The sequence below is a fragment of the Pristiophorus japonicus genome, chromosome 21 (genome assembly GCF_044704955.1).
Source record: "Pristiophorus japonicus isolate sPriJap1 chromosome 21, sPriJap1.hap1, whole genome shotgun sequence".
NCBI lineage: Eukaryota > Metazoa > Chordata > Chondrichthyes > Pristiophoridae > Pristiophorus > Pristiophorus japonicus.
Window position 1 is genome coordinate 48676536 of NC_091997.1, and position 27310 is coordinate 48703845.

At 46.0% G+C, this 27310-nt stretch overlaps 1 protein-coding gene across 3 annotated transcripts in view; it reads left to right on the plus strand.

Annotated features, from left to right (window-relative positions):
• The window catches only part of mrc2 (mannose receptor, C-type 2), a 317669-nt gene that overhangs the window by 137231 nt on the left and 153128 nt on the right, over positions 1-27310 (plus strand). For all 3 annotated transcript variants that reach the window (XM_070864753.1, XM_070864754.1, XM_070864756.1), the window contains exons 10-12: positions 9738-9853; positions 17154-17299; positions 23156-23376. In XM_070864753.1, the coding sequence (XP_070720854.1) occupies positions 9738-9853; positions 17154-17299; positions 23156-23376 (483 nt within the window). The remainder of the gene's footprint in view (positions 1-9737; positions 9854-17153; positions 17300-23155; positions 23377-27310) is intronic.

The window sequence follows — 27310 nt, forward strand, 5'->3', positions numbered from 1 at the left end:
CTAAAACTGAGATGAGGAGAAATTTCTTCTCTCAGAGGGTTGTAAATCTATGGAATTCTCTGCCCCAGAGAGCTGTGGAGGCTGGGTCATTGAAAATATTTAAGGTGGAGATAGACAGATTTTTGAGCGACAAGGGAGTAAAGGGTTATAGGAAGTGGGCAAGGAAGTGGAGCTGAGTCCATGATCAGATCAGCCATGATCTTATTGAATGGCAGAGCAGGCTCGAGGGGCCAAGTGGCCTACTCCTGTTCCTATTTCTTATGTTCTTATGTTATCATTTATTTCTCAACCCCTGCTTAGCTCTGGCAAAGATACCATGATCCCATTTGTTCAATTCGTAGAGGGATTATTTGTTGTGAGAATTAATACGCACGGCTGTTGATGAATCATACCTAGCTTTAAAGTTTAATCACCATTGAATTTTACTCAATTCCACCACAGTCAAATCCAGGAAATCTGATGATATTGTAAGCATTTGCTATTTAGCTAGAATGAGGGTTTTTGTTGGGGACGTGCTTATTTGTAATGCCAAAATGGCCACCATGCTCACCCTTTGTCTATGATTAGTCTCCTTGGCGGATAAGCCACACCCTGAAGTTTCACTGGAATGTGTAACTGGAACCGCCCATCCCAAGGTCTCACTGACTTTGCAAATTGTAACTCGATCCACTTTGACTTCCTGAAGCGACAGAGGACAGAGCTCCCCAGAAGACAGCAAGGGCCAGCCAAAGTGCCTTACCCTAGTCCAAGTGCATGCCTTCCTCAGCCAAAGTGCCTTACCCAGTCCAAGTGCATGCATGCCTCCCCAGCCAAAGTGCCGTTCCCCAGTCCAAGTCCATTCCACCACCCCCCCGCCCACCATAGATGGGGCAGGCATTGTGTACGGATTGTTAACAGGTTTATTGGGTATGAAATGAATAGTGACAGTGTCGTGATTTCAGGATATCATCCACTCCAACAATGTCCCTTGTAGGGGGTTGGAAGAATGTGATCCGTCATCCCCCCTACCCGTGTCGCTCTCGCTTTCCTCCCAGCCACTCTCGCTCTCTCCCCAGCTGCTCTCGCTCTCGCTCTCCCCCCAGCGCTCTCGGCCCCAAGGCTGCCACCGTTCTCGGGGGGGGGGGGGGGGGGAGGGGGGAAGAGAGTCGGGGCCTGAGTGGAGTCTCGAGCCTCGGGTCCTGCTTCTCGGCACCACGTACATGGAATGATTTGGGCCAGGAGGGGAGGGGGGAACGGAGCTTGATAGGCGGGGCTTGTCGCATGTCTGACAAAAAAGTGCAGTACGGGCATGGGGGGAGGGGGCGGTGGGGCTTGACAGACACCTGTCTATCAAAAAAAGTGCAGTACAAATAGTTACATCGTTTTGTTGACCTTGGCTCAGTGGTAGCACTCTTGCCTCTGAATCAGAAGGTTTTGGGTACAAGTCCCACTCGAGAGACTTGAGCACATACTTGTGGCTTGCACTCCCAGTGCAATACTAAGGGAGTGCTGCACTGTTGGAGATGCCGTCTTTCGGTTGAGATGTTAAACTGAGGCCCTATCTGCTCTCTCAGATGGGTGTGTAAGATCCCACGGCACTCTTCAAAGAAGAGCAGGGGAGTTCTCCCTGGTGTGGCCTATATTTATCCCTCAATCAACACCTAAAACAGATTATCTCGCCATTATCTCATTACTGTTTATGGGATCTTGATGCTCAAATTGGTTGCTGCATTTCCTACATTATGCTGTAAAGTGCTTTGGGACATCCTGAGGCCGTGAAAGGTGCTATAAATGCAAGTTTTTCCTTTTCTTCTATTTTCTTTTCTTCTCTTGTTTCTTTCCTTTTATTTCATTTCTGCTAGCCCATCCTTAAGTATTACTCTTTGTTTAGTCCAATTTCTTGGAATTATGGAGCTCCTCATGGTTATTTCACCAATAACCTATAAATCCAAAATGTAGTGTATTGTCAATGCGGAGGTGCCCAACAGCATAATACCAGCACCTTGGCAATCTGCACAAATGGTTCCATTGTATTTGAGTCCTTTTAAGTTAAACGTATCAGTTTTCACTACAAGGCTGTTAATCGCTGTGCAATTGATAAGGCATATGATGTGAAAGAGCTTGTTTATTTTCTCTTGAAGATACAGCAGGTGAGCCTAAGGGCATTGCCCAAACAAAGACAGGCAACTGAAACTACATATGATGAGCCTTGCTCAGCCTTTACCTTCCATTGCAAGTATGCCTCCAACCTTGCCCTCTCCTTCTGACTGTCCTATCTGCCTATTGAATCTACCACCCTCCTCTTTCTGTGGACTCACGGTTTCCAGTGATGATGGTCCTCCCCTGATTGTCTTTTAATGGCACTGATTCCAAGTCATTGTTTCCTTTGGAGGGAGAGAAGCCAGTCTTGCAGGCCTGTGAGCATCATCGAGACTTCCTCCAGAGATCATGCATGCCACCAGGATGATGGGAGGGGAAGATGCCTTGTCCTTTAAATAAAGTGTCCTAGAAGACCAGCCTAGTGGCAGGCAAAGTGAGTTGAAAAAGTGGATTTGAGTAAAGAAAGTGTTTGTGGAGAGGTTTCCCTTTGCAGAAGTGAGTTCCCCTGACAGCCACATGCTGAGAGAGAAAAGGTGTAATAGGTAAGGAGGTGAGTGAAGCTGTCTATATAATAGCGGATGTATATTGGCACCAGAGGCATGACCACTGCTCTTAAATTAACTGCTCTTGTAAAGTAATTGAACCTCTTTCTGCGCTGCATTGCAGTTCTCGGGGTGCTGGCAGTTGCACTGACTGCCTCTGTCACCTCCATCCAGACAGCCTACATCAGCCTTCAATGGAGCCTCCTGCATTCAGTTCCCGATGGAAGGTCCCCCCTTCTGTCAGCATAGATATATATTCTGTCAAGTAAGTCACTGCCATAAGTGTTCTGAGCAACTTACGCTCAGGATCGTGCCCGTACTGCCACTTGTAAATGTTAAGAGTGGGACTGCAGAAGTTAGAAGCAGCACTGATGTGTCTGAGCACTTTCCAGGTACAAGACCCACAAACCCATAACTCCCACCCTTGCCCAATGCCACTGGGTCAATTTCAAGCTCCCCGTCCTCAATCTCTTCATGGTTTCTCACTGACCACTTTGGGAAGATCTTTTACGCTCATACAGCAGCAGTACCCCCTGCTGTCTGGGACTCACCTCCATAGTCGCTTCACCTCCCTATCTTTTTGACAATGGGGTCATATTTCCATAGCAATGTTGAGCGGAATCGTCCAATTGAGAGCAAAAGATTCTGGAATTTGAAATGTGAGTTATGCCTAAAACCACTTGCGTTCATGTTTTCTGCGATCTTCTACACTGGTTCAGGATTCAATTTGCCTGAATCTGGCCCCGCCCACAAAACTAACCTTGCCCCCGGGCCGCCATTGCGCGATTCCGCTGATCTTCAAACTGCACTCATCTTAGGCGCAAAGAAACCAGGAGGCATGTATTCAAAGTTTTCTCGTATCAAAAAATGTTTAATTTACTAAGAGATTGACTCGTGCACAGCAATTAAACTATTAAATGGTTCACTAGCGATTTTTAAAAGTCATTTTCAGTGATTTTAAATCAGGTTACTCACAGGTGGAGGGCTGGACATTCTTACTAAAATAGTTATTTTTGATGATAAACCCATTTTCAGCTGCATTAATAAAGCTGCACCAGGTTACCACTCTTGAATAATCAAGAGATACTTTCTAATGGAAAAAAATAAACAATTACATTCTATTAGGTTGCCCGATTGCACTGGTTGATGGAAATTAATGTTTGTGATTAAGCAAATGAATTTTAGTGGAAACTTGAAGTGTAACCAAACTAGGGCAATTTCAAGCACATTTAGGCACAATTTGTCGATTACGTCCAAAGCTTTAACTCTACTCTCGTATCCCTCTCTCTCCCAAATTCCATTACTCTCTGTCTGGTGTTATCTTAAGAAACTTTTATATGAAGAACGTTATATAAATGTAATTCATGTTATCCTCTTTATTTGAATATCGCTGTTCCTCCTCCCCCTGGCATGGGCCTCACTCACCCCAGTGCCGAGCCGCAGCTCCTAGTTTGGGCCATTGTGCTTCTGAATGGAAGTCAGGCGCTGGGAGGAGCTGATTCCCCCTCTGTCACTGTAACCAAGCAACCAGCCACTAAAGGCCGAGGTTAGCTCTTAAATGAATAAAAACAAAAATGGAACTAGAATGTATATATTTTTAAAATCCACAGTGATTCCAGGTAGACATAAAAGATCCCATTGTACTCTTTCGAAGAAGAGCAGGGGAGTTCTTCCCGGTCAATATTTATCCTTCAACCAACATCACTAAAACAGATTATCTGGTCATGATCACATTGCTGCTCGTGGGAGCTTGTTGTGTGCAAATTGGCTGCCGAATTTCTTACATTAGAACAGTGACTACACTTCAGCAGTACTTCATTGGCTGTAAAGTGCTTTGGGACATCCTGAGGTTGTGAAAAGCGCAGTCTAAATGCAAGTTCTTCCTTTTATTTTCCTTAATGAAATTTATTTTACTTTACTTTTCTTCTTCCCAGCTTCTACACTCCTTTTCCCTGTTGTTTTCTCTTTTTCCCTGTTGTTGCTGGGCAACAGCTTTAGACTCCCCACCCCCCTTGCGACCTCCTTTCTTCAGAAGTTGTGCCTCTCTCTAGATGGCTGGAACAGAGACTGTTTTCATGTGTGTGCTAAGCCTATCCAGAAAATATAAACCTCACAGACAAAAAAAAATCCTGGTCCTGGGAGTGGAATTCAGGACAGAGTTTTCCACTGACCGTGCTGTAATGTAGATTAGCAGCGGTGCTACGTGGTACGCACGCTCTGTGCCCGCTGCCTCTCTGCGCTGTGCTCAAGCAGGTAGCTGCAAGGCACGCACGGTGAGATTCTGATACGGGTCTCTGCTGCTTTTCTTGAGTGCCATGGGAACTCAGAGTGACATTTCTCTGGCAGAGGATGAGGCTGGTTTACGAACTCCTGGCACACCAATCCCTTGCTATCACAGCTGTGAGCTGGCACAATGTGTTAAAAGAGGAGTGGGTGGGTGGTCACTTAAGCAGGGAGGTTTTGGAGCCAAGGTTTCCTGCCCAGGGCGGCAATAACTTTGAGTCACAGCAGACACACGGGCAGAATGTGAGTACACTTGTAGTTTTCAGTAACACACAGAAGGGAGTTCCAAGATACATCATCATCATAGGCAGTTCCTCGAAATCAGGTGACTGTACAGTCCAATACGGGAATTAAGTCTCTGTCTCAGGTGGGACAGACAGTCGTTGAAGGAAAGGGTGGGTGGGGAATCTGGTTTGCCGCATGTTCCTTCCGCTGCCTGCGCTTGTTTTCTGCATGTTCTCGGCGACGAGACTCGAGGTACTCAGCGCCCTCCTGGATGCTCTTCCTCCAATTAGGGCGGTCTTTGGCCAGGGATTCCCAGGTGTCGGTGGGGATGTTGCACTTTATCAAGGAGGCTTTGAAGGTATCCTTGAAACGTTTCTTCTGCCCACCTGGGGCTCGCTTGCCATGTAGGAGTTCCGATTAGAGCGCTTGCTTTGGGAGTTTTGTGTCAGGCATGCGGACGATGTGGCCCGCCCAACGGAGCCAAGATACAGCCTCCAAGATACAGCGCCGTACGCGTGGGATGCCAGGCTGCAGCCGCAGTTTCCCATAGGGCAACTTAGCAATTTCATCTACAGAGAGTTGCTCACAGAAGTCCAGCTGCATTGTACAAATATTTATTCCCAATCTTCACTGGGACATTCACTCCTGGGCCTCTCCTCACTGGGACATTCACTCCCGGGCCTCTCCTCACTGGGACATTCACTCCCGGGTCTCTCCTTACTGGGACATTCACTCCCAGGTCTCTCCTCACTGGGACATTCACTCCCGGGCCTCTCCTCACTGGGACATTCACTCCTGGGCCCCTACTCACTGGGACATTCACTCCTGGGCCCCTACTCTCTGGGACATTCATTCCCGGGTCTCTCCTCACTGGGACATTCACTCCCGGGTCTCTCCTCACTGGGACATTCACCCCCGGGTCTCTCCTCACTGGGACATTCACTCCCGGGTCTCTCCTCACTGGGACATTCACTCCTGGGCCTCTGTCACTGAGCGACTTCAGGAGACAATAGTAAGAGATTTACAAAGTTGGCCTGGACAATTCTGGAAGGAGTTGCAAGTTAAAAATTAGGACGTTTGTATTAAAAAAGGGAGTTGGCAAAATTTTCCTACTCGAAGGATACTAGAATTGTGATAAAAGTTATCAGGAAAACCTTATTACAGGAACAGGCCAAATAAGCTCATTAATCATTGAACTGCATTCTGGGAGAGAGATGGGATTGAGAGGGACAAGCTGTGGGCTAAAATGGTCTTTCCCTGTTCCTAATGATTTTGAACTCGCTCTCACACATCGCTCGATCGGCTCCCTGGCTCAGATTAAAATAAATCATGTTGGTCCTGGATGAGCTCCAGGGCAGAGTGGAGACCTGAAACCAAGGCACAAGAGGAGTGTGTGCCCAATCGGTGGAAGATAAGAACATAAGAAATAGGAACAGGAGTAGGCATATAGCTCCTCGAGCATGCTCTGCCATTCAATAAGATCATGGCTGATCTGATCATGGATTCAGCTCCACTTCCCTGCCCGCACCCCATATTGTTTAAGAAACTGTCTATTTCTGTCTTAAATTTATTCAATGTCCCAGCTTCTGGAGCTCTCAGAGGCAGCGAATTCCACAGATTTACAACCCTCTGAGATAAGAAATTTCTCCTCATCTCTGTTTTAAATGGGCAGCCCCTTATTCTAAGATCATGCCCTCTAATTCTAGTCTCCCCCATCAGTGGAAATATCCTCTCTACATCCACCTTGTCAAGCCCTCTCATAATCTTATACCTTTAGATAAGATCACCTCTCATTCTTCTGAATTCCAATGAGTAGAGGCCCAACCTTTCCTCATAAGTCAAACCCTTCAAAACCGGAATCAACCTAGTGAACCTTCTCTGAACTGCCTCCAAAGGAAGTATATCCTTTCGTAATTATGGAAACCAAAACTGCACGCAGTATTCCAGGTGTGGCTTCACCAATACCTTGTATAGCTGTAGCTAAACTTCCCTGCTTTTATACTCCATCCCCTTTACAATAAAGGCCAAGATACTATTGGCCTTCCTGATCACTTGCTGTGCCTGCATACTATCCTTTTGTGTTTCATGCACAAGGTCCCGCTGTACTGCGGCACTTTGCAATCTTTCTTCATTTAAATAATAACTTGCTCTTTGATTTTTTTCTGCCAAAGTGCATTATCTCACACTTTCCAACATTATACTCCATCTGCCAAATTTTTGCCCACTCACTGAGCCTGTCTATGTCCTTTTGCAGATTCTTTGAGTCCACCTCACACATTGCTTTTTCTCCCATCTTTGTATCGTCAACAAATGTTATACTCAGTCCCTTCTTCCAAGTTATTAATATAGATGATGTGGCTGCTTGCGTTAGAGGGGGACTGGGTGTACTTTGTATGTGAGTTCTCCCTAAATCTGCACTTTGACAGAGCCTGGTTAAAATTATTAGATTAAATGCCTCAGTGAGCAGGAACAAGGAGCTCCACTTGCGACAATAGTTGTGACAATGTTAAGTTGGCAGTAAAGGGTGAAAAATGGAGACAAAGGCAAAAACTCAGGGAGCCAAGTTTTTCTGAAGTTGGACTTTTTAAATCTTGTCGAACAACTCACTGAGCAAGAGGATGCATTTCTGGCACAGGCACAACTGTGCCACCAACAGAAGGCCTGGGAACAGTTGTACCATGTAGCAAAGCTCACCAAACACTCAGGATCGCAGCGATCTAAAAACATTATTCGAATGAAACTTCAGAACAATAAGCAATGGCCAAATCACACCAAGGCTTTGAAACCCCCATCAAAAGACTCAGCAAAGAGGAAGGTGCGGTAGAAATTCGTTGTGGGAGATAGCGTCCTATTGACCGCTTATTATAGGCCGCGATATTCGGCTCCATTGACTTCAGTAGAACTGACTGTCAATCGTAAAACGGGTGGTCACTGCGACACTGTTTAAAGCTACCACCAGTGTCTTAATGATAGGTGGGAGATACAGAAACATTTATCAATACATTCTTCTTAATCCAGTGCTAATATTAGATTGCCAGGTCCAGAAATCACCTGACGAAATGTATTTGTCTCTATACCCCCCAACACACTCTGTGCCTTTCTTGCATCTTCAGCAGTCTTACTGTATTTTCAGTGCGTGTTTAATCAGAAGTAATGAATGGGGTCAATGTTATGAGTTAATGCTCCTGGTGCTGTGCTCCTGGTGCTGTGCTTCGAGCACATCGGGTGTTGGGCCTGGAGGTTAACAAGTCTGGTTCGTGGCCCACACGATTTTCTGTCCACAAAAATTAATGGGCACTTTGCACGTGATTTGAAAATAAGTAAGAATGCCCTTTGATGGGTCCTTCGTTGTTTCCACCAGCCTGGTACCAAAGAGCCCAAATAAGCTGGGTGCCGAGGTGCTGCTCTACCTGAACCAGTTTGAGATGGAGAAGGGAATCGGAATGAAACCGTCAGAGATTCTCCAACTCATGCTCCCTGTCCTTGCTGGGAATGGAAGAGCGCGGAACTACCTCCTGCATGTAGTCAATTGTACCACAAATTACCTCATGCTTTTGAAATACTTTTTAGATACTTAGTGCTTGGGATTATTGTCAGACCCAAAACTACTTGATATGCACGTCAGGGCATCGATACCTACCAAGTTTGATGTTTGTACATCACCTATCTGAATGGTAACATAGATTACAACAACAACAACTTTTATTTATATAGCGTCTTTAACATAGTAAAACATCCCAAGGCATTTCAGAGCAGTGTTAAAAGACAAAACAAAATAGAATTGACACTGAGCCACATAAGAAATTACGGCAGATGACCAAAGAGGTAGCTTTAAGGAGCGTTTTAAAGGTGGCAAGAGAGGTAGAGAGGCACAGAGGTTTAGGGAGGGAGTTCCAGAGCTTAGGGCCCAGGCAGCTGAAGGCACGGCCACCCATGGTTGAGCAGTTATAATCAGGAATGCTCAAGATGGCAAAATTTGAGGAGCGCAGACATGTCGTGGGGTTGTGAGGCTGAACGAGATTACAGAGATAGGAAGGGGCGAGGTAATGGAGGGATTTATAAGCAAGGATGAGAATTTTTAAATCAATCCGTTGCTTAAGCGGGAGCCAATGTAGGTCAGTGATCGGGACTTGGTGCGAGTTAGGACACGGGCTGCTGAGTTTTGGATAACCTCAAGTTTACGTAGTGTAGAATGTGGGAGGCTAGCTGGGAGTGCGTTGGAGTAGTCAAGTCTAGAGGTAACAAAGTCATGGATGAGGGATTAGTAACATGGCTACAGGATTAGGGGGGAAAAACAACTTCTGATCTGGTGTGTTGAAGACTGTCTTTTGAATAGTACAAATGCTACTGTTGTTCTATATTTTGAGTTCCCTGTCGGGAAAATGTGCCAGGGAACTTATGTTGTTTCTGGTAAATAAAACCGCACAATGGGGTAAACATTCCCCCTGTTTCAGGAAATTCTATTCATGTCAGGAAAGTTTCAGTTCACAGGACATGTGTGGAAACTGCCAAGTTAAGAGCCTGAAATCCATTAGCGACAAAGGAGTGGTACAGTCCTCTATCGTCCAGTTGGTTCTTCGCTAACAATGTATTTTCTCTCCTCGCCAGGGCTGGAAGTTACACGGCTCTTCATGCTATTTTGTGGGTGAGGAATCGGTGACCTTCGACGAGGCCTTGAAGAAGTGCACAGGTCAAAGGTCGACCCTTGTGACCATCCTGAACAGGTATGTGGAAATCCTATATCCACATGAAGGCCGGCACCAAACTGAGGGAGAGCAGCTTGGGCCTTACTGCACTGAGAAACCTCAACACTAACGGGACCAGCAGTCCCGGGGATAATCCCAGTTTATAAACTACCGATTCACTCTCTAGTCTCTTCTGTGCGCCACAATGGAGTCAGTGTCATGGAAGCTCTTTAGTTAGTGTCCCGTGCTGAGGGACTCCTGTCCTGCAGTCCACGGGGTCTCTCTTTTGACCAGCCAGCTATCTAAAGAGTTAGGGTTTATTTTGCAGAATGTTTTTCCAGTGCCGTGAGATCATTTCAAAACTAACAACTGACCTTTTTTGGGGGAATGGCAGAGTGAATTTTTTGTGCACTTAGAAACAGAGAAATTTACAGCGCAGAAGGAGGCTATCTCGGCCCATCGTGTCTGCAGTGGCCGACAAAGAGCAGCATGGCCCTCAGTCTCTTCCAGATGTTAATCCAGAGAAATGAAGCATTTCTCCATTTCAGGTGTCAAGTGTCAGGATCAAACGCTCCCAGGCCAGGTACAGTTCAGTGCAACAACAACTTGTATTTATATAGCACCTTAAACGTAGTAAAACGTCCCAAGATGCTTCACAGGAGCGTTATCAAACAAAATTTGGCACCAAGCCACATAAGGAGATAGGACACCTTTAGTCCCATTATTTTATCAAGTACTTCTTCTTTAGTGACAGTGATTGTTTTAAGTTCCTCCCTCCCTATAACCCCTTGATTTTCCATTATTGGGATTTTTTAGTGTCTTCTACCGTGAAGACCAATGCAAAATATTTGTTCAAAGTCTCTGTCAATAGAGAGAGCTTTACTTGGCATCTGCTGACCTATGTTGGCTCTTGGTCTGGCAACGCTTCTATTTTAAAATTTTCAAATCCCTTCATGGCCTCGCCCCCCTCCATCTCTGTAACCTCCTCCAGCCCTACAACCCTCCAAGAACTCTGCAGCCCTCTGTGACCAAAAGTTTGGTCAAAGTGGTAAGTTTTAAGGAGCACCTTAAAGGAGGAAAGAGATAGAATGGCGGAGAGGTTTAGGGAGGGAATTCGAGGGCTTAGGACTTAGATTACTGAAAGCACGGCTGCCAATGGTGGAGTGATGAAAATTATGGGTGCGCAAGAGGCCAGAATTGGAGGGCTGCAGAGTTCTTGGAGGGTTGTAGGGCTGGAAGAGGTTACAGAGATAGGGGGGGACGAGGCCATGAAGGGATTTGAAAATTTTAAAATAGAGGCATTGCCAGACCAAGAGCCAACATAGGTCAGCAGATGCCAAGTAAAGCTCTCTCTATTGGCAGAGACTTTGAACAAATATTTTGCATTGGTCTTCACGGTAGAAGACACTAAAAAATCCCAATAATGGATAATCAAGGGGTTATAGGGAGGGAGGAACTTAAAACAATCACTGTCACTAAAGAAGAAGTACTCGATAAAATAATGGGACTAAAGGTGGACAAGTCCCCTGGACCTGATAGCATGCATCCTAGGGTCTTAAAAGAAGTGGCTGCAGAGATAGTGGATGCATTGGTTGTAATCTACTAAAATTCCCTGGATTCTGGGGAGGTCCCATTGGATTGGAAAACCGCAAATGTAACGCCCCTATTTAAAAAAGGATGTAGACAGAAAGCAGAAAACTATAGACCAGTTAGCCTAACATCTGTTGTTGGCAAAATGCTGGAGTCCATTATTAAGGAAGCAGTAGCGAGACATTTGGAAAAGTATAATTTAATCAAGCAGAGTCAGCATGGTTTTATGAAAGGGAATTCATGTTTGACAAATTTGCTGGAGTTCTTTCAAGATATAACAAACGGGGTGGATAAGGGCGAACCAGATGTGGTGTATTTGGATTTCCACAAGGCATTCGATAAGGTGCCACATAAAAGGATACTGCACAAGATGAAAGTTCCTGGGGTCGGGGATGATATATTAGCATGGATAGAGGATTGGCTAACTAACAGAAAACAGAGAGTCGGGATAAATGGATAATTTTCTGGTTGGCAAACAGTAACTAGTGGGGTGCCACAAAGATCGGTGCAGGGGCCTCAACTATTTACAATCTATATTAATGATTTGGATGAAGGTACCGAGTGTAATGTAGCCAAGTTTGCTGACAATACAAAGATGGGAGGAAAAGCAATGTGTGAGGAGGACACAAAAAACCTGCAAAAGGACATAGACAGGCTAAGTGAGTGGGCAAAAATTTGGCAGATGGAGTATAATGTGGGAAAGTGTGAGGTCATCCACTTTGGCATAGTTTCAGAATAAGGGGTCACCCATTTAAAACTGAGATGAGGAATTTATTCTCTGAGGGTTGTAATTCTGTGGAATTCTCTGCTCCAGAGAGCTGTGGAGGCTGGGTCATTGAATATATTCAAGGCGGAGTTTGACAGATTTTTGAGCGACAAGGGAGTAAAGGGTTATGGGGAGCGGGCAGGTCAGTGGAGCTGAGCCCAAGATCAGATCAGCCATGATATTATTGAATGGCGGAGCAGGCTACTCCAAATGGCCTACTCCTGTTCCTATTTCTTCTGTTCTTATATTCTGCCCCAACTATGCACCTCAGATTGAACAATCTGGGGCTCTTATCTCTGGAAAATAAAAGACTGAGGGGTGACCTGATAGAGGTCTTTAAGATTATGAAAATGTTTGATAAGGTAGACATAGAGAAGATGTTTCCACTTTTGGGGGAGACCAGCACTAGGGGCCATAAATATAAGATCGTCACTAATGAATCCAATAGGAAATTCAGCAGGAAGTTCTTTAGCCAGAGATTGGTTAGATTGTGGAACTCACTACCACAAGAAGTGGATGTGGCATTTAAGGGGAAGCTGGATAAACACACGAGATGTTGATGAGGTTAGATGATTAACGGTAGGAGGAGATTCGAGTGGAGCATGAACACCGGCATAGATTTGTTGGGCCGAATGGCCTGTTTCTGTGCTGCAAATACTGTGTAAGATCACCGGACCTCAGCAGTATGACATTCTTCTATTTCCCATATTGGCTATCCTTGTGGTCTCTGTGTGAGATTACTAGTTTAGTCAAAAAACAGAGACTGCTTTGAGCTGTGGGCTCGCAGCCACTATGTACTGGCTTGAGACTCTCCAAACTCATTTTAAGTTAACTTTTATAAATCTAAATGTTACTCAGCACTGACTAGTGAAATAGTCGTAATCACACACCCTATTCAAAGTGTTGGTTTCTGTGAGAGATTCCTGTCGGTTTATTTTAACGGGGGCAGGGGGGGGAGTTGGGTCATTTTAACTCCCAGCCCTCATTTAAAGAATCAGGATAGTCTCTCGCCTGAAGTGATGTCAGGGCCTCGGGAAGGAGCGGAACTCAGCTGGAATCCAAGGACCCAGGTGAATCAACGTGGCATTATGTTAGGAGCTGGGGAGGGTGTTTAGCAACCGATACCGGTGCTGGGAAGGAGGGCAATGTCGGGTGTGGGGAGGCCCATAGAATTTTGTGGGACCCCGGGGGAGAATTCCTGCTCCTCCTGGTCCACAAAGATTCCACAGAAAAGTATTTTTTAAAAACTTACCTCGGCCTCTCCTGCCCTGGTCCATCTGTCAGGGTTGGCCTCGGCGGCCTCTCAAATCCAGAAGTTAAAATGCCAGCGCGGTGCCAATTGTGTCATCAGACGCAACCTTCCAACGTTGGGGAGGAGTTAAACTAATATGGCAGGGGGAAGGGAACCTTTGCAGGGAGACAGGGAAGTAGAATGGGGGCAGAAGCAAAAGATAGAATGAAGAAAAGTAAAAGTGGAGGGCAGAGAAACCTAAGGCAAAAAGCAAAAAGGGCCACATTACAGCGAAATTCTAAAGGTGCAAAGTGTGTTAGAAAGACAAGCCTCAAGGCTCTGTGCCTCAATGCGAGGAGTATTCGGAATAAGGTGGACAAATTAACTGCGCAGATAGCAGTTAACAGGTAAGATGTAATTGACATCACGAAGACAAGGCTCCAGGGTGACCAAGGCTGGGAACTCAACATCCAGAGGTATTCAACATTTAGGAAGGATAGACAGAAAGGAAAAGGCGGAGGGGTGGCATTGCTGTTTAAAGAGTAAATTAATGCAATAGTAAGAAAGGACATTAGCTTGAATGATGTGGAATCGGTATGAGTGGAGCTACGGACTACCAAGGGGCAGAAAACGCTAGTGGGAGTTGTGTACAGACCACCAACCAGTAGTAGTAAGGTTGGGGACAGCATCAAACAAGAAATTAGGGATGCATGCAATAAAGGTACAGCAGTTATCATGGATGACTTCAATCTACATATTGATTGGGCTAACCAAACTGGTAGCAATGCGGTGGAGGAGGATTTCCTGGAGTTTATTAGGGATGGTTTTCTAGACCAATATGTCGAGGAACCAACCAGGGAGCTGGCCATCCTAGACTGGGTGATGTGTAATGAGAAAGGACTAATTATCAATCTTGTTGTGCGAGGCCTCTTGGGGAAGAGTGACCATAACATGGTAGAATTCTTTATTAAGATGGAGAGTGACACAGTTAATTCAGAAACTAGGGTCCTGAACGATGGTTTGAGGCATGAATTGGCTAGAATAGACTGGCAAATGATACTTAAAGGGTTGACGGTGGATAGGCAATGGCAAACATTTAAAGATCACATGGATGAACTTCAGCAATTGTAGATCCCTGTCTGGAATAAAAATAAAACGGGGAAGGTGGCAAACCGTGGCTAACAAGGGAAATTAAGGATAGTGTTAAATCAAAGGAAGAGGCATATAAATTGGTCAGAAAAAGCAGCAAACCTGAGGACTGGGAGAAATTTAGAATTCAGCAGAGTAGGACAAAAGGTTTTATTAAGAGGGGGAAAATAGAGTACGAGAAGAAGCTTGCCGGAAACATAAAAACTCACTGCAAAGCTTCTATAGATATGTGAAGAGAAAAAGATTAGTGAAGACAAACGTAGGTCCCTTGCAGTCAGATTCAGGTGAATTTATAATGGGGAACAAAGAAATGGCAGACCAATTGAACAAATACTTTGGTTCTGTCTTCACGAAGGAAGACACAAATAACCTTCCGAAAATACTAGGGGACCGAGGGTCTAGTGAGAAGGAGGAACTGAAGGATATCCTTATTAGGCGGGAAACTGTGTTAGGGAAATTGATGGGATTGAAGGCCGATAAATCCCCGGGGCCTGATAGTCTGCATCCCAGAGTATTTAAGGAAGTGGCCATGGAAATAGTGTATGCGTGGTGATCATTTTCCAACAGTCTATCGACTCTGGATCAGTTCCTGTGGACTGGAGGGTAGCTATCGTAACACCACTTTAAAAAGGGAGGGAGAGAGAAAGCGGGTAACTTTAGACCGGTTAGCCTGACTTCAGTAGTGGAGAACATGTTGGAATTAATTATTAAGGATGAAATAGCAGCACATTTGGAAAGCAGTGACAGGATTGGTCCAAGTCAGCATGGATTTATGAAGGGGAAATCATGTTTTACAAATTTTCTGGAATTTTTTGTGGATGTAACTAGTAGAGTGGACAAGGGTTAACCAGTGGATGTGGTGTATTTGGACTTTCAAAAGGCTTTTGACAAGGTCCCACACAAGAGATTGGTGTGCAAAATCAAAGCACATGGTATTGGGGGTAATATACTGAAGTGGATAGAGAACTGGTTGGCAGACAGGAAGCAGAGAGTCGGGATAAACGGGTCCTTTTCAGAATGGCAGGTAGTGACTAGTGGAGTGCCGCAGGGCTCAGTGCTGGGATCCCAGCTCTTTATAATATACATCAATGATTTAGATGAAGAAATTGAGTGTAATATCTCCAAGTTTGCAGATGACAATAAACTGGGTGGCGGTGTGAGCTGTGAGGGGGACGCTAAGAGGCTGCAGGGTGACTTGGACAGGTTAGGTGAGTGGGCAAATGCATGGCAGATGCAGTATAATGTGGATAAGTGTGAGGATATCCACTTTGGGGGCAAAAACGCGATTGCAGAATATTATCTGAATGGCGGCAGATAAGGAAAAGGGGAGGTGCCATGGTTCATTAGTTATTGAAAGTTGGCATTCAGGTGCTGCAGGTGGTGAAGAAGGCAAATGGTATGTTGGCCTTCATAGCTAGGGGATTTGAGTATAGGTGCAGGGAGGTCTTACTGCAGTTGTACAGGGCCTTGGTGAGGCCTCACCTGGAATATTGTGTTCAGTTTTGGTCTCCTAATCTGAGGAAGGACGTTCTTGCTATTGAGGGAGTGCAGCGAAGGTTCACCAGACTGATTCCCGGGATGGCTGGACTGACATATGAGGAGAGACTGGATCAACTGGGCCTGTATACATTGGTGTTTAGAAGGAAGAGAGGGGATCTCATAGAAACATATAAGATTCTGACAGGACGGGACAGGTTAGATGTGGGTGTAATGTTCCCGAGGTTGGGGAAGTCCAGAACCAGGGGACACAGTCTTAGGATAAGGGGTAGGCCATTTAGGCTGAGATGAGGAGAAACTTCTTCACTCAGAGAGTTGTTAACCTGTGGAATTCCCTGCCACAGAGAGTTGTTGATGCCAGTTCATTGGATATATTCAAGAGGGAGTTAGATATGGCCCTTACGGCTAAGGGGATCAAGGGGTATGGAGAGAAAGCAGGAAAGGGGTACTGAGGGAATGATCAGCCATGATCTTATTGAATGGTGGTGCAGGCTCGAAGGGCCGAATGGCCTCCTCCTGCACCTATTTTCTATGTTTCTATGCAAAGTAGGCCGCCGCCAGCTGGGAATGGACGGTCCTCCTGTGCCTGTTCTCAGGTAAGTTAAGGTGACGAGGGGGTGGGGGGGCAGGCACGTTTCGTGAATACTGCGGTACCCTCACCATCACCAGCTTAAGCCCCCACCCCCGGCCGCACCATTCCTTCTGAGTGGGGAGGTGGCTTGAAAACAACCCCCTGTGCTTTATGATGAGTTACTCCAGCAGGGTAGTGGGATATTCCAACCAGTGGGGCTGTTGCTCAGTTCAGGAGAGCTTGCTGTCTGATCATGGAGTGAGACTGGGACAGTTGTGAGGAGCAAATTAGGCTTCTGAGGAGTAACATCCAGAGGTCAAGAGGACGGACGGGGGAATTGGTCGAGAATATAGAGATGAAAATTGCACCTACATCGAGATAACCATATCTAGAACGTGAAAGTAAATTTGCTATTTCAAGTGAAAAGCTGTTAAGCGTCTCATCCTTCTCATCTCCTGCTCTTCAGAAGCTGAGTCATCCCCAGTTTTAAGCTGCTGTCGTTAGTCGCCCTGATGTTCTTTGCTTCTCTTGTTAGATTTGAGCAGTCGTTTATCATCAGCCTCATCCTCGGTCGTTCCGGCAACTTCTGGACAGGCCTACAGGACGCCAACCACCCGGGGGTCTTCCAATGGATGGGAGGCGACGCCGTCTCCTTCACTAACTGGAACCGAAATCAGCCAGGTAACAGCGTGGCCCCTTTAAACCTTCCCACTGGCACATGAGCCTTCATTTGGGAGCAGCTTGGGAACCTGTGCTGGTGGATTATCTCACTCTGGCTCCCTCGGGCAGATTACAACTTAAATACTTCAGGTTTAGGGGAACGGATCAGACCATGTGACAATCCAGATGCATACATACAACCGGAATGCAGCCTCTGAACAGCCGCCGCTCTCCCTTCCCGCACCCCTCACTAGTGTTGGGGAAACCATAACAGAAAGTCCCGGCACAGATTTTTGAGCTATTCAGGTCACCGCCATTAGTAAAATAATGCTGATCGGAAAACTGTCGTCTTCAGTGTCAGGTTTACACCTGAGAAATTTCTGCATTGTCCGCCTCAAAAATAGACCTCTCGATATGAGACCAAGAGGGTGCTGGGTCTTAGCCCGTCCCTCGTTTTATTCTGAATAACACTGGCTTGTGCACAATACAGTGACCAGACTTTGAAACCAGTCAGTTTACACTTTCGAATTGACTCCCTGCTGTCAAAAGCAAAGTGCAAGAGAAAGTTGAGTCAGTGTGTAAACTAAGAATGGGACTGAACAGGCTGAGCCAGAGACTGAGGGTGGGGAGGGAAGGGAGGGGAGGGGAGGGGAAGGAGGGAAGGGGATGGGATGGGATGTGAGGGAGGGATGGATGGATGGAAAGTGGGAAGGGAGGGAGGGGAAGATTTCCTCTGGGCACGAAATGCAAGGTAAGAATTTGCATTTATATAAAGTCACATCACATTGCTCAGAATATCCCAAAGCTCTTCACATACAACAAATGCCTTTTGAAGTACAGTCACTGTTGTGTAGGAATAGTAAGAAAGGAAAGAAATTGCATTCATATAGCGCCTTTCACAACCTCAGGCCACCCAAAGCACTTTACAGCCAAAGAAATTCTTTTTTGAAGTGTAGTCAATTTGCGCACAGCCAGCTCCACACACACAGCAATGAGTTTATGACCAGATAATCTGTTTTTAGTTGAGGGTAAATATTGACCAGGACAGCGAGGAGAACTCCACTGTACTTCTTCAAAATGGTGTCATGGGATCTTTTACATTCACCTGAGAGGGCAGATGTTGCCTTGGTTTAACGTCCTATCTGAAAGACGGCACCTCCGACAATTCAGCATTCCCTCAGCACTGCACTGATTTTTGTCGTGAGCAGCCGAGATTTTTGTGCTCCAGTCTGGAGTGGGATTTGAACCCACAACCTTCTGATTCAGAGGCAAGAGTGCTACCCACTGAACCACAGCTTTTTCGTTTAGCTACACAGTGCACTAAAGCAATCTTTCTTCCACATAAGGAAAAAGAGAATTAACATTTGACAAGAAAGACTTTGAATGCTTTTTATCTCCTGTGAGGTGCCGCTGGGCAGGCAGCAGTGGATCTGGGCTAACTAGTATTTGCTTTGGCTGCACAATGATACGAAGCACATCTGGAACTGATATCACCGGGGATGATGAGGAAATTAATGTGCAGCGTGAGTGGATGGCTGCCTCAGTATAATTACACTGGCCAGTGATTTCAGTTTTATAATCGCTCTAGGTTTTAAGGACATCTGCGCTGTACAGCTTGTAAATAATGAGGCTTTGTACTCTAAAAACGCACACACACACACACTCACGTTCACTCACACTCGCACACTCACAATCACTCACTCACACACACTCAGACTCACACACACACAGACTCACACTCGCTCACACACACACACACACACACACACACACACGCACGCACGCTCGCTCGCTCGCACACACACACACACACACACACACTCGCTCATACACACACTCTCTCACACACCCGCACACAGCCTGACACGCACACTCGCTCACACTCACACACTCGCTCACACAATCAGACTCTCACACTCTCACATACCCTGACATGCGCACACACTCACACTCAAAGCCACGCATTCACGCACTCAGACTCACTCTCACAAACAAACACACACACACACACACACACACATACACTCAGACTCACTCTCTCACACACGCTTAGACACACATCATCATCATAGGCGGTCCCTCGTATCGAGGATGACTTGCTTCCACGCCAAAAAGGGATGAGTTCACAGGTGTTTCAATGAAGGACCTAATATTCCAGGTCCCGAACTACATGTTGAAAGGTGGAAGATGCCTTTGCGTGGATTTTTGCACACCAGCCACCACACAGGCTTGACAGAGCTCGGTCTTGGTCCAGTGGCAAGGATTAACCAAGGCGACTGGAGATCAGCTCTGCTGCACGGACCTAGTGCACACACATATCACAGTGTGGTCTGGCCTGTGCTGCCCCTGGGCCCTCGGCTCTTCTGGGCCCCGAACTCTCGTCTCTCCTGGGTCCCGATCACGTCGCTCCACGATCACTTGCCGCTTCTGCACCCCAACCTCGCTGATCCTGCTGTACCTGCCCACGCTCCAATCAGCGACCTGGACTTTGGTGACGTCCAATCCAGTCGCCCGCTTCACAGCCGTCGCTCTCCAGCACGCGCTGTACCTTGAAGTTGTATGCTCCTTTGAAGGCCCCGACCTGCTGATAGTCCTTGCAGGTTGGGGTGGCCACGCCGCACATCTACACTGCACTGTTAATATATCAATGTACATTAAATGGTAGGACACTGAGAAGTGTACAGGAACAAAGGGACCTTGGAGAGCATTTCTACAGGCCAGATATATAAGGTAGTTAAGAAGGCATGCGGAATGCTTGCCTTTATTAGCCAAGGCACAGAATACAAGAGCAGCGGGGGGGGTGGTTATGCTTGAATTGTATAAAACACTATGTGCTGAGGGTTTCTGCCTCTACCACCCTTTCACACAGTGAGTTACGCACCCCCACAACCCTCTGGGTGAAGAAATTTCCCCTCAAATCCCCTCTAAACCTTCAACCAATTACTTTAAATGTATGCCCCCTGGTTGTTGACCCCTTTGCTAAGGGAAATAGGCCCTTTTTAATCCAGGTTTCTCATAATTGTATACACCTCAATGAGGTCTCCCCTCAGCCTCATTGGAAAACAAACACAGCCTATCCAATCTCTCCTCACAGCTAAGAACTTCCATTACTGGCTACATCCTCGTAAATCTCCTCTGTACCCTTTCCAGTGCAATCACATTCTTCCTGTAATGCAGTGACCAGAATTGCATGCAGTACACACACTCACTCGTTCAGACTCGCTCTTACCCTCCCACACACATTCATCCTCCCACACACACTCACCCTCCCATACACACGCACTGTCTCACAGACGCATGCACACTGAAATCTGGACAAATAAGAAGATGCAGCTGCACTGTGGGAGTAGTGCCGCACCCCATACTGCCATTTCATTGCAGTTTTGCTTATCTGATCTGATGCTTTCTTCTTCCATTTTAAGGCAGTTTATTTTCATGGCTGAATATAAACGATTATTGAAAACATCCAAGGTGCGCATCCAGAGTTTTGTGTTTTGACCAGTCTGAAGGGAAATTCTACGTTGGTAAAATTAGGATGTAGGTGTCCCAAATTGAGACCTGGAACTTTTTTTTTGGTTGTTGGCGAGGTTGGCATTTATTGCTCATCCCTAGTTCCCCTTGAGGGGGTGGTGGTGAGCTGCCTTCTTTGTAGCAGTTTTTGAAACAATTAAATGGCTTGCTAATCCACTTCAGAGGGTATTTAAGAGTCAACCACATTGGTGTGGGTCTGGAGTCACATATAGGCCAGCCTGGATAAGGACAGCAGCTTTCCTTCCCCAAGAGTGAACCATTTGGGTTTTTACAAAAATCTGACAGTTTCGTGGTCACTGATACCAACTTTTTATTTCCAAATTTTTTTAACTGAATTCAAATTCTCAAACTGCCCATGGTAGGATTTGAACTCGCGCTCCCTGCGTTTGTTAGCGCAGGCCTCTGGACAACTAGTCCAGTAACATAACCACAACACGTGCCCTAGAGTTAATCAGGAGGTCCTGCCTTTAAACAGTGCTCAGCAAAGCAGCATTTTGGATGGTCGCATTACAGTTGAGCTTAATCCTGTCATCGTCCCACATCCCCACACACAAGCACATTGCAGCTGGGAGCACTGGCCGATTCCCTCCGCCCCTTGCTTGGAGACAGTGGCAACGCCCCCTACTTCTACCCAACTGAGATCAGCACAGACCAAGGTCCAAACACTTTAAACTTCTCGGTCTGTGTGGTACAATGCCACATGATTTACCGGCTGAGCCACTGAGGGGAGGTGGGGGTCACTTCTCTGTGCTCTTTTATTTCTGGTTTAATAGCTGGATGAATGATTAGGTAGGCTGGGTGTTGCTAAAGTGTTAATTCGATTTGTAGTTCATGGAAATTCTGCCTTGGGCAAAAAACGTTTTTTTTTGGCAGAGTGATTCCATTTACAGCACATTCCAGAGAGCTGAGGCCAGGTTCCTAATAAAAAACGTTAAAGCTCACGTACACTCAACCACACAGAAAGGTCCACAAAATGTACGTTAGCCATTCCTGTATCCGACAGCCAGCTGAAAGCGATTTACAATTTAATGGCTGTAATTTCTTGCACCAACGATTTATGTTTGTGAGCGTACTGTAATTTGACTTATTGTGACAACTATTAAGCCTCAAACATATATGATAGCGAGACTTGGCTGCCATCTTGGTACGTCCCAGAGGTTCAGGGTCATTGCCTAAAAACAGGCAGGAAAGGGAGTGATCCCAGAGCCCTGCTGCTTCCATTGCTGCTGCTGTAAATTCATGGAAAGTCCTCAACCTGTAAAGAAAGCCTCCACGTCATGAGACCCCAGGAGTGCGTGGGAAGTACATGATACTCTTTTAAAAATAAGGCCCTCAATGTTTGTTTTTTGCTTCAGGTATTTCCGGGCAACCCACTCCAAAAACCGCACAGACCCCATTCAGAACCAGAAAAGTGAAACCCTTACAGGGAGGAGTGACTTCTTTAGCCTGTGGAAATGGGATTGGGGATTTGGGACGTAGATTCCAGGGTGGGTGGCCGCTTCGCTTTGACAGTTAACATGCAGGTACAGCAAGCAATTAGGAAAGCAAATGGCATGTTATCCTTTATTCCAAAGGGATTAGAGTATAAGAGTAATAAGTCTTACTACAATTGTACAGGACATTGGTGAGGCCACATCTGGAGTACTGTGTACATTTCTGGTATCCTTACCTAAGGAAAGACAGGATTGCCTTAGAGGGAGTACAATGAAGGTTCACTAGAATGGTTCCTGGGATGAAGGAATTGCCCTATGAGGAGAGATTTAGTAGACTAGGCCTATATTCACTCGAGTTTAGAAGAATAAGAGGTGATCTCATTGAAACATATAAAATTCTTAAGGGCTCAGTCGTTGAGTATATTCAAGACAGAGGTCGATAAATTTTGGGAACGAAGAGAATTAAAGGATATGGGGATAGTGCGGGAAGGTGGAGTTGAGGTAGAAGATCAGCCATTTTCTTGTTGAATGACGCAGCAAGCTCGAAGGGCCAAATGGCCTTCTCCATCTCCTATTTCTTATATTCTTATGCAATCTGACAGGTAGAACGATGGAGTCTTTTGGTCTTTGATCTGGAACACTGCAGTGATCGAAAATCCACCGATATTTAGTTGGCTATTGTTTCTCCAAGATAATCTGGCTTGACCGCAGGCCACATAAGGAGATATTAGAGCAGGTGACCAAAGGCTTAGTCAAAGAGGTAGATTTTAATCATCCCTCTCTTTTTAATCTGCCCTTATTTTAAATAGTGCCATACTGCTAGTCTGGTGTGCATGAGGTTCAATGGCTCCTGCATTGTGGTTGCAGTGTTGCACTAAAATGCTGAATGGATGAACTGAGCCTTGTGTTACAGGTTACAAAGGCGGCTGTGTGGTGCTGGCCACGGGAAACTCTGTTGGATTATGGGACGTGAAGGATTGCAACAGCTTCAGAGCAAAATACATCTGCAGGCAGAACCTAGCAACCTCACTCGATCCAGGTGCTGGACCAGCAGCAGTGACTCCGACACCTAGCGTTACAGGAAGCTGCCCATCGGGATGGGTCTCATCCCCAACGCTCCGATACTGCTATAAGGTAGGGAGAGTCCGAAATTTCTTTACAAGCGTCCATTAGAAAGCGGTCAATATCCATCTGACCTTCTCGTTGAAGTTATAAGTTTAACTGTTGCGCAACCCTGATTTTCAGCACTCCACCATTGGCGGCCGTGCCTTCAGCTGTCTAGGGCCTAAGTTCTAGAATTCGCTCCCTAAACCTCAACGTCTCTCCATCAATGTTCTCTGTAATTTTGTTTTAGGTGTGCAGCCCGTTAACTGGCCATGTGGCATGTTCAATTTTACTCGCATGTGCAGTTATTACCGTTGTAAAGCCGGTGAGCAGCCTGCACATACCTCCTTACCGCTGCAAGATTGCAGCTTAAAAGGATCATTGTTCTCCACCTCCCTCTCCTCCTTTAAGATGCTCCTTAAACCTACCTATTTGACCAAGCATTTGGTCACCTGACCTAATACTTCCTTATGTGGCTCAGTGTCAAATTTTGTTTGATAACACTCCTGTGAAGCGCCTTGGGACTATGTAAATGCAAATTGCTGTTGTTACAAGATATTTCACCTTGGGATGCAGCTGACATTTGCAAATAATGCAAGGCCTCAATGTGCTACTGATCTCACACTGTCTAAACAACACTAAAAAAGGACCCTTGTAAGAATGATGCGTTGCAGTAATATACGAGTGCGCATCTATTTTAGGTACAGATACAAGACTGTTTTAACGTAGTTGTGATTAAATCACTTTAAATACAAACAGTTGTGTGGTAAGACTTCATGTGGCAATGTCCTGCATTGCTGAAATGAGCCCCGCAAGCACAAAAGGGAAAAGCAGGGCTCCTCAGAGTGTATATTCTTGCTATTGTGGCATGTGGATCAATGGGTGGGATGTTTTCTAAAGAAAAAAAATGTGACGAAAGTGAGAATATAAGTTGAGTTGCAGAGAATGCAGAGTTAGAAGCAACTTCCTCCATCAAGCAAAATCTTTGATCTATGATACTGGACATACAAGATCCCATCTGATCCATTGTTGGGTTCACAGGATCCCAACTTATATTAAAACAGAAAATGCTGGAAATACTCAGCAGGTCAGGCAGCATCTGTGGAGCGAAAAACAGTCAACACTTCAGGTCAATGACCTTTTGTCAGGACTAGAAAAAGTTAGAGATTTAACAGGTTTTAAGCAAGTGCAGGGGCAGGGAAAGGGAGGAAAGAACAAAAGGGAAGGTCTGTGATTGGCTGGAAGGCAGAAGAGATTAAATGACAAAAGGGATGATGGTGCAAGGCAAAAGGGGATGGTAATGAGAAGTAAAGAAACATAATATGGGTCTAGAGGAAGTGTAAATGGTAATAGCAGAATCATTATCAACAGCTGCTGTTTGGGAAAAATGGGAGCAGTGGTTATGATCTGGAAGGCTGTAAAATGAGGTGCCATTCCTTGAGCTGCCAATGAACTTCATTAGAAAAGTGCAGGAGGCCAAGGACAGAGAGGTCAAAGTTGGGCAGAGAATTAAAATGACAAGCGACCAGACGCTCAGGGTCACGCTTGCGGCCTAAACAGGTGTTCCACAAAGCCGTCATCCAATCTGCGTTTGGTCTCCCCAATGCAGAAGAGATCGTATCGGGAGCAGCGAATACAGTATACTAAATTGAAAGAAGTATAAGTAAATCGCTGTTTCACCTGGAAGGAGTGTTTGGGGCCCTGTGTAGTGGGAAGGGAGGAGGTGAAAGGGCAGGTGTTGCATTTCCTGTGCTTGCACGGAAAGGTGCCGTGGGAAGGGGAGCAGGTGTTGGGGATGATTGAAGAGTGGACCAGGGTGGTGCGGAGGGAAAGGTCCCTTCGGAATGCTGAAAGGGGAGGGGAAGATGTGTTTGCTGGTGGCATCACGCTCGAGGTGCTGGAAATAGTAGAGGATGATCCTTTGAATGTGGAGGATGGTGGGGAGAAAGTTGAGGACAAGGTATCGTGCTTCTGGGAGGAAGGGGAAAGGGTGAGAGCAGAAGTGTGGGAAATGGGACGGACACGGTCGCAGGCCCTGCCAACCACAGTAGATGGGAATCCTCGTTTGAGGTAAATGGAAGACATATCGGAAACACTGGCATGGAAGGTGGCATCGTCAGAACAGATGCGACTGAGACAGAGAACCTGGGAGAGTGGAATGATCCCATCTGATCCAACTGCTCACTATTCCAGGATCATTCTGGATTGCAAAAATAACCCCAGGCTATTATTCTCTACTGCAAACCGTCTCCTTGAACCTCTCTCCCCTGTCTCTATCACACTCACCTCCAACAACAAGTGTGAGGTGCTCATGGGCTTCTTTGTATCAGCCGTCTCTGCGAGTTCCTTTTCTTCACCTAGCCCATAGGGCCAAACTTCATCTGACGCTCCCACCTGCCCTCGCCCTAAACGCATATCTTTTTCTAGTTTCTCTTTGATCTCCCCTCTTAATCTCTCCAAACTCATCTTATCCATGAGATCCACTTCCTGCTCTCTTGACCCTATTCTCACTAAACTGCTGACCACCCAACTTCCTTTTCTGGCTCCCATGTTAGCCGACATTATTAATGGTTCTCTGTCCTCAGGTACTCCTTCATATCTGCTGTCATCATCCCTCTCCTCAAAAAACCAACCCTTGACCCCGCTTTGCTTGCTAGCTATCGCCCCCATCTCCAACCTCCCTTTTTGTCCAAAGTACTTGAACGTGTTGTTGCCTCCCAAATCCGTGATCATCTTTCCATGAATTCAATGTTTGATTCCCTTCAATCTGGCTTTCATCCCTGTCACAGTACCAAAACTACTCTCATCAAAATCACAAATGACATCCTTTGTGACTGTGACAAAGGTAAACTATCCCTCCTCGTTCTTCTGGACCTGTCTGCAGCCTTTGACACAGTTGACCACTCCATCCTCCTCCAACACCTTTCCACCAATGTCCAGCTAGGTGAGACTGCACTCGTCTGGTTCCATTCTTATCTATCTAATCGTAGCCAGAAAATCTCCAGCAATGGCTTCTCTTCCCACTCCTGCATCATTACCTCTAGTGTCCCCCAAGGATCTGTCCTTGGTCCCCTCTTATTTCTCATCTATATGCTGCCCCTTGGCGATATCATCCGAAAACATGGAGTCAGTTTCCACATGTACGCAGACGACACCCAGCTCTACCTCTCCACCACTTCTGTCGACCCCAGCTTGGTATCTAAATTGTCTGTATTGGATGAGCAGAAATTTTCTCCAATTAAATGTTGGGAAGATCGATGCCATTATCTTTGGTCCCCACCACAAACTGCGTTCCCTAATCACTGACTCCATCCCTCTCCCTAGCATCAATTTGAAGGTGAACAAGACTTCGCAACCTCGGTGTCATATTTGACCCTGAAATGAGTTTTGAGCCACATATCCATGGCATAACTAAAACCGCCTTTTTCCACCTCCGTAACATTGCCTGCCTCCGCCCCTGCCTCAGCTCTTCTGCTGCTGAAACCCTCATTCGTGCCTTTGTTACCTCCAGACTTGACTGCTCCAACTCACTCTTGGCCGGCCTTCCACATTCCACACTACGTAAACTTGAAGTCATCCAAAACTCAGCAGCCCATGTACTAACCCGCACCAAGTCAAAATTACCCATCACCTCTGTGCTTTCTGACCTACATTGGCTCCCAATTAAACAATCTCTCGATTTCAAAATTCTCATCCTGTTTACAAATCACTCCATGGACTTGCCCCTCCCTAACTTTGTAATCTTTTTCAGCCTCACAATCCCACAAGATGTCTGCGCTCCTCAAATTCTGGTCTCTTGAACATCCCTCATTATAACCTCTACACCTCTCTACCTCTCTTTCCACCTAAGACGCTTGTTAAAACCTACCTTTTTAAACAAGCTTTTGATCATCTGCCTTAATTTCTTTTGTGGCTCGGTGTCAAATTTATCTGTTTATCTGTAACACTGTTGTGAAGCACCTTG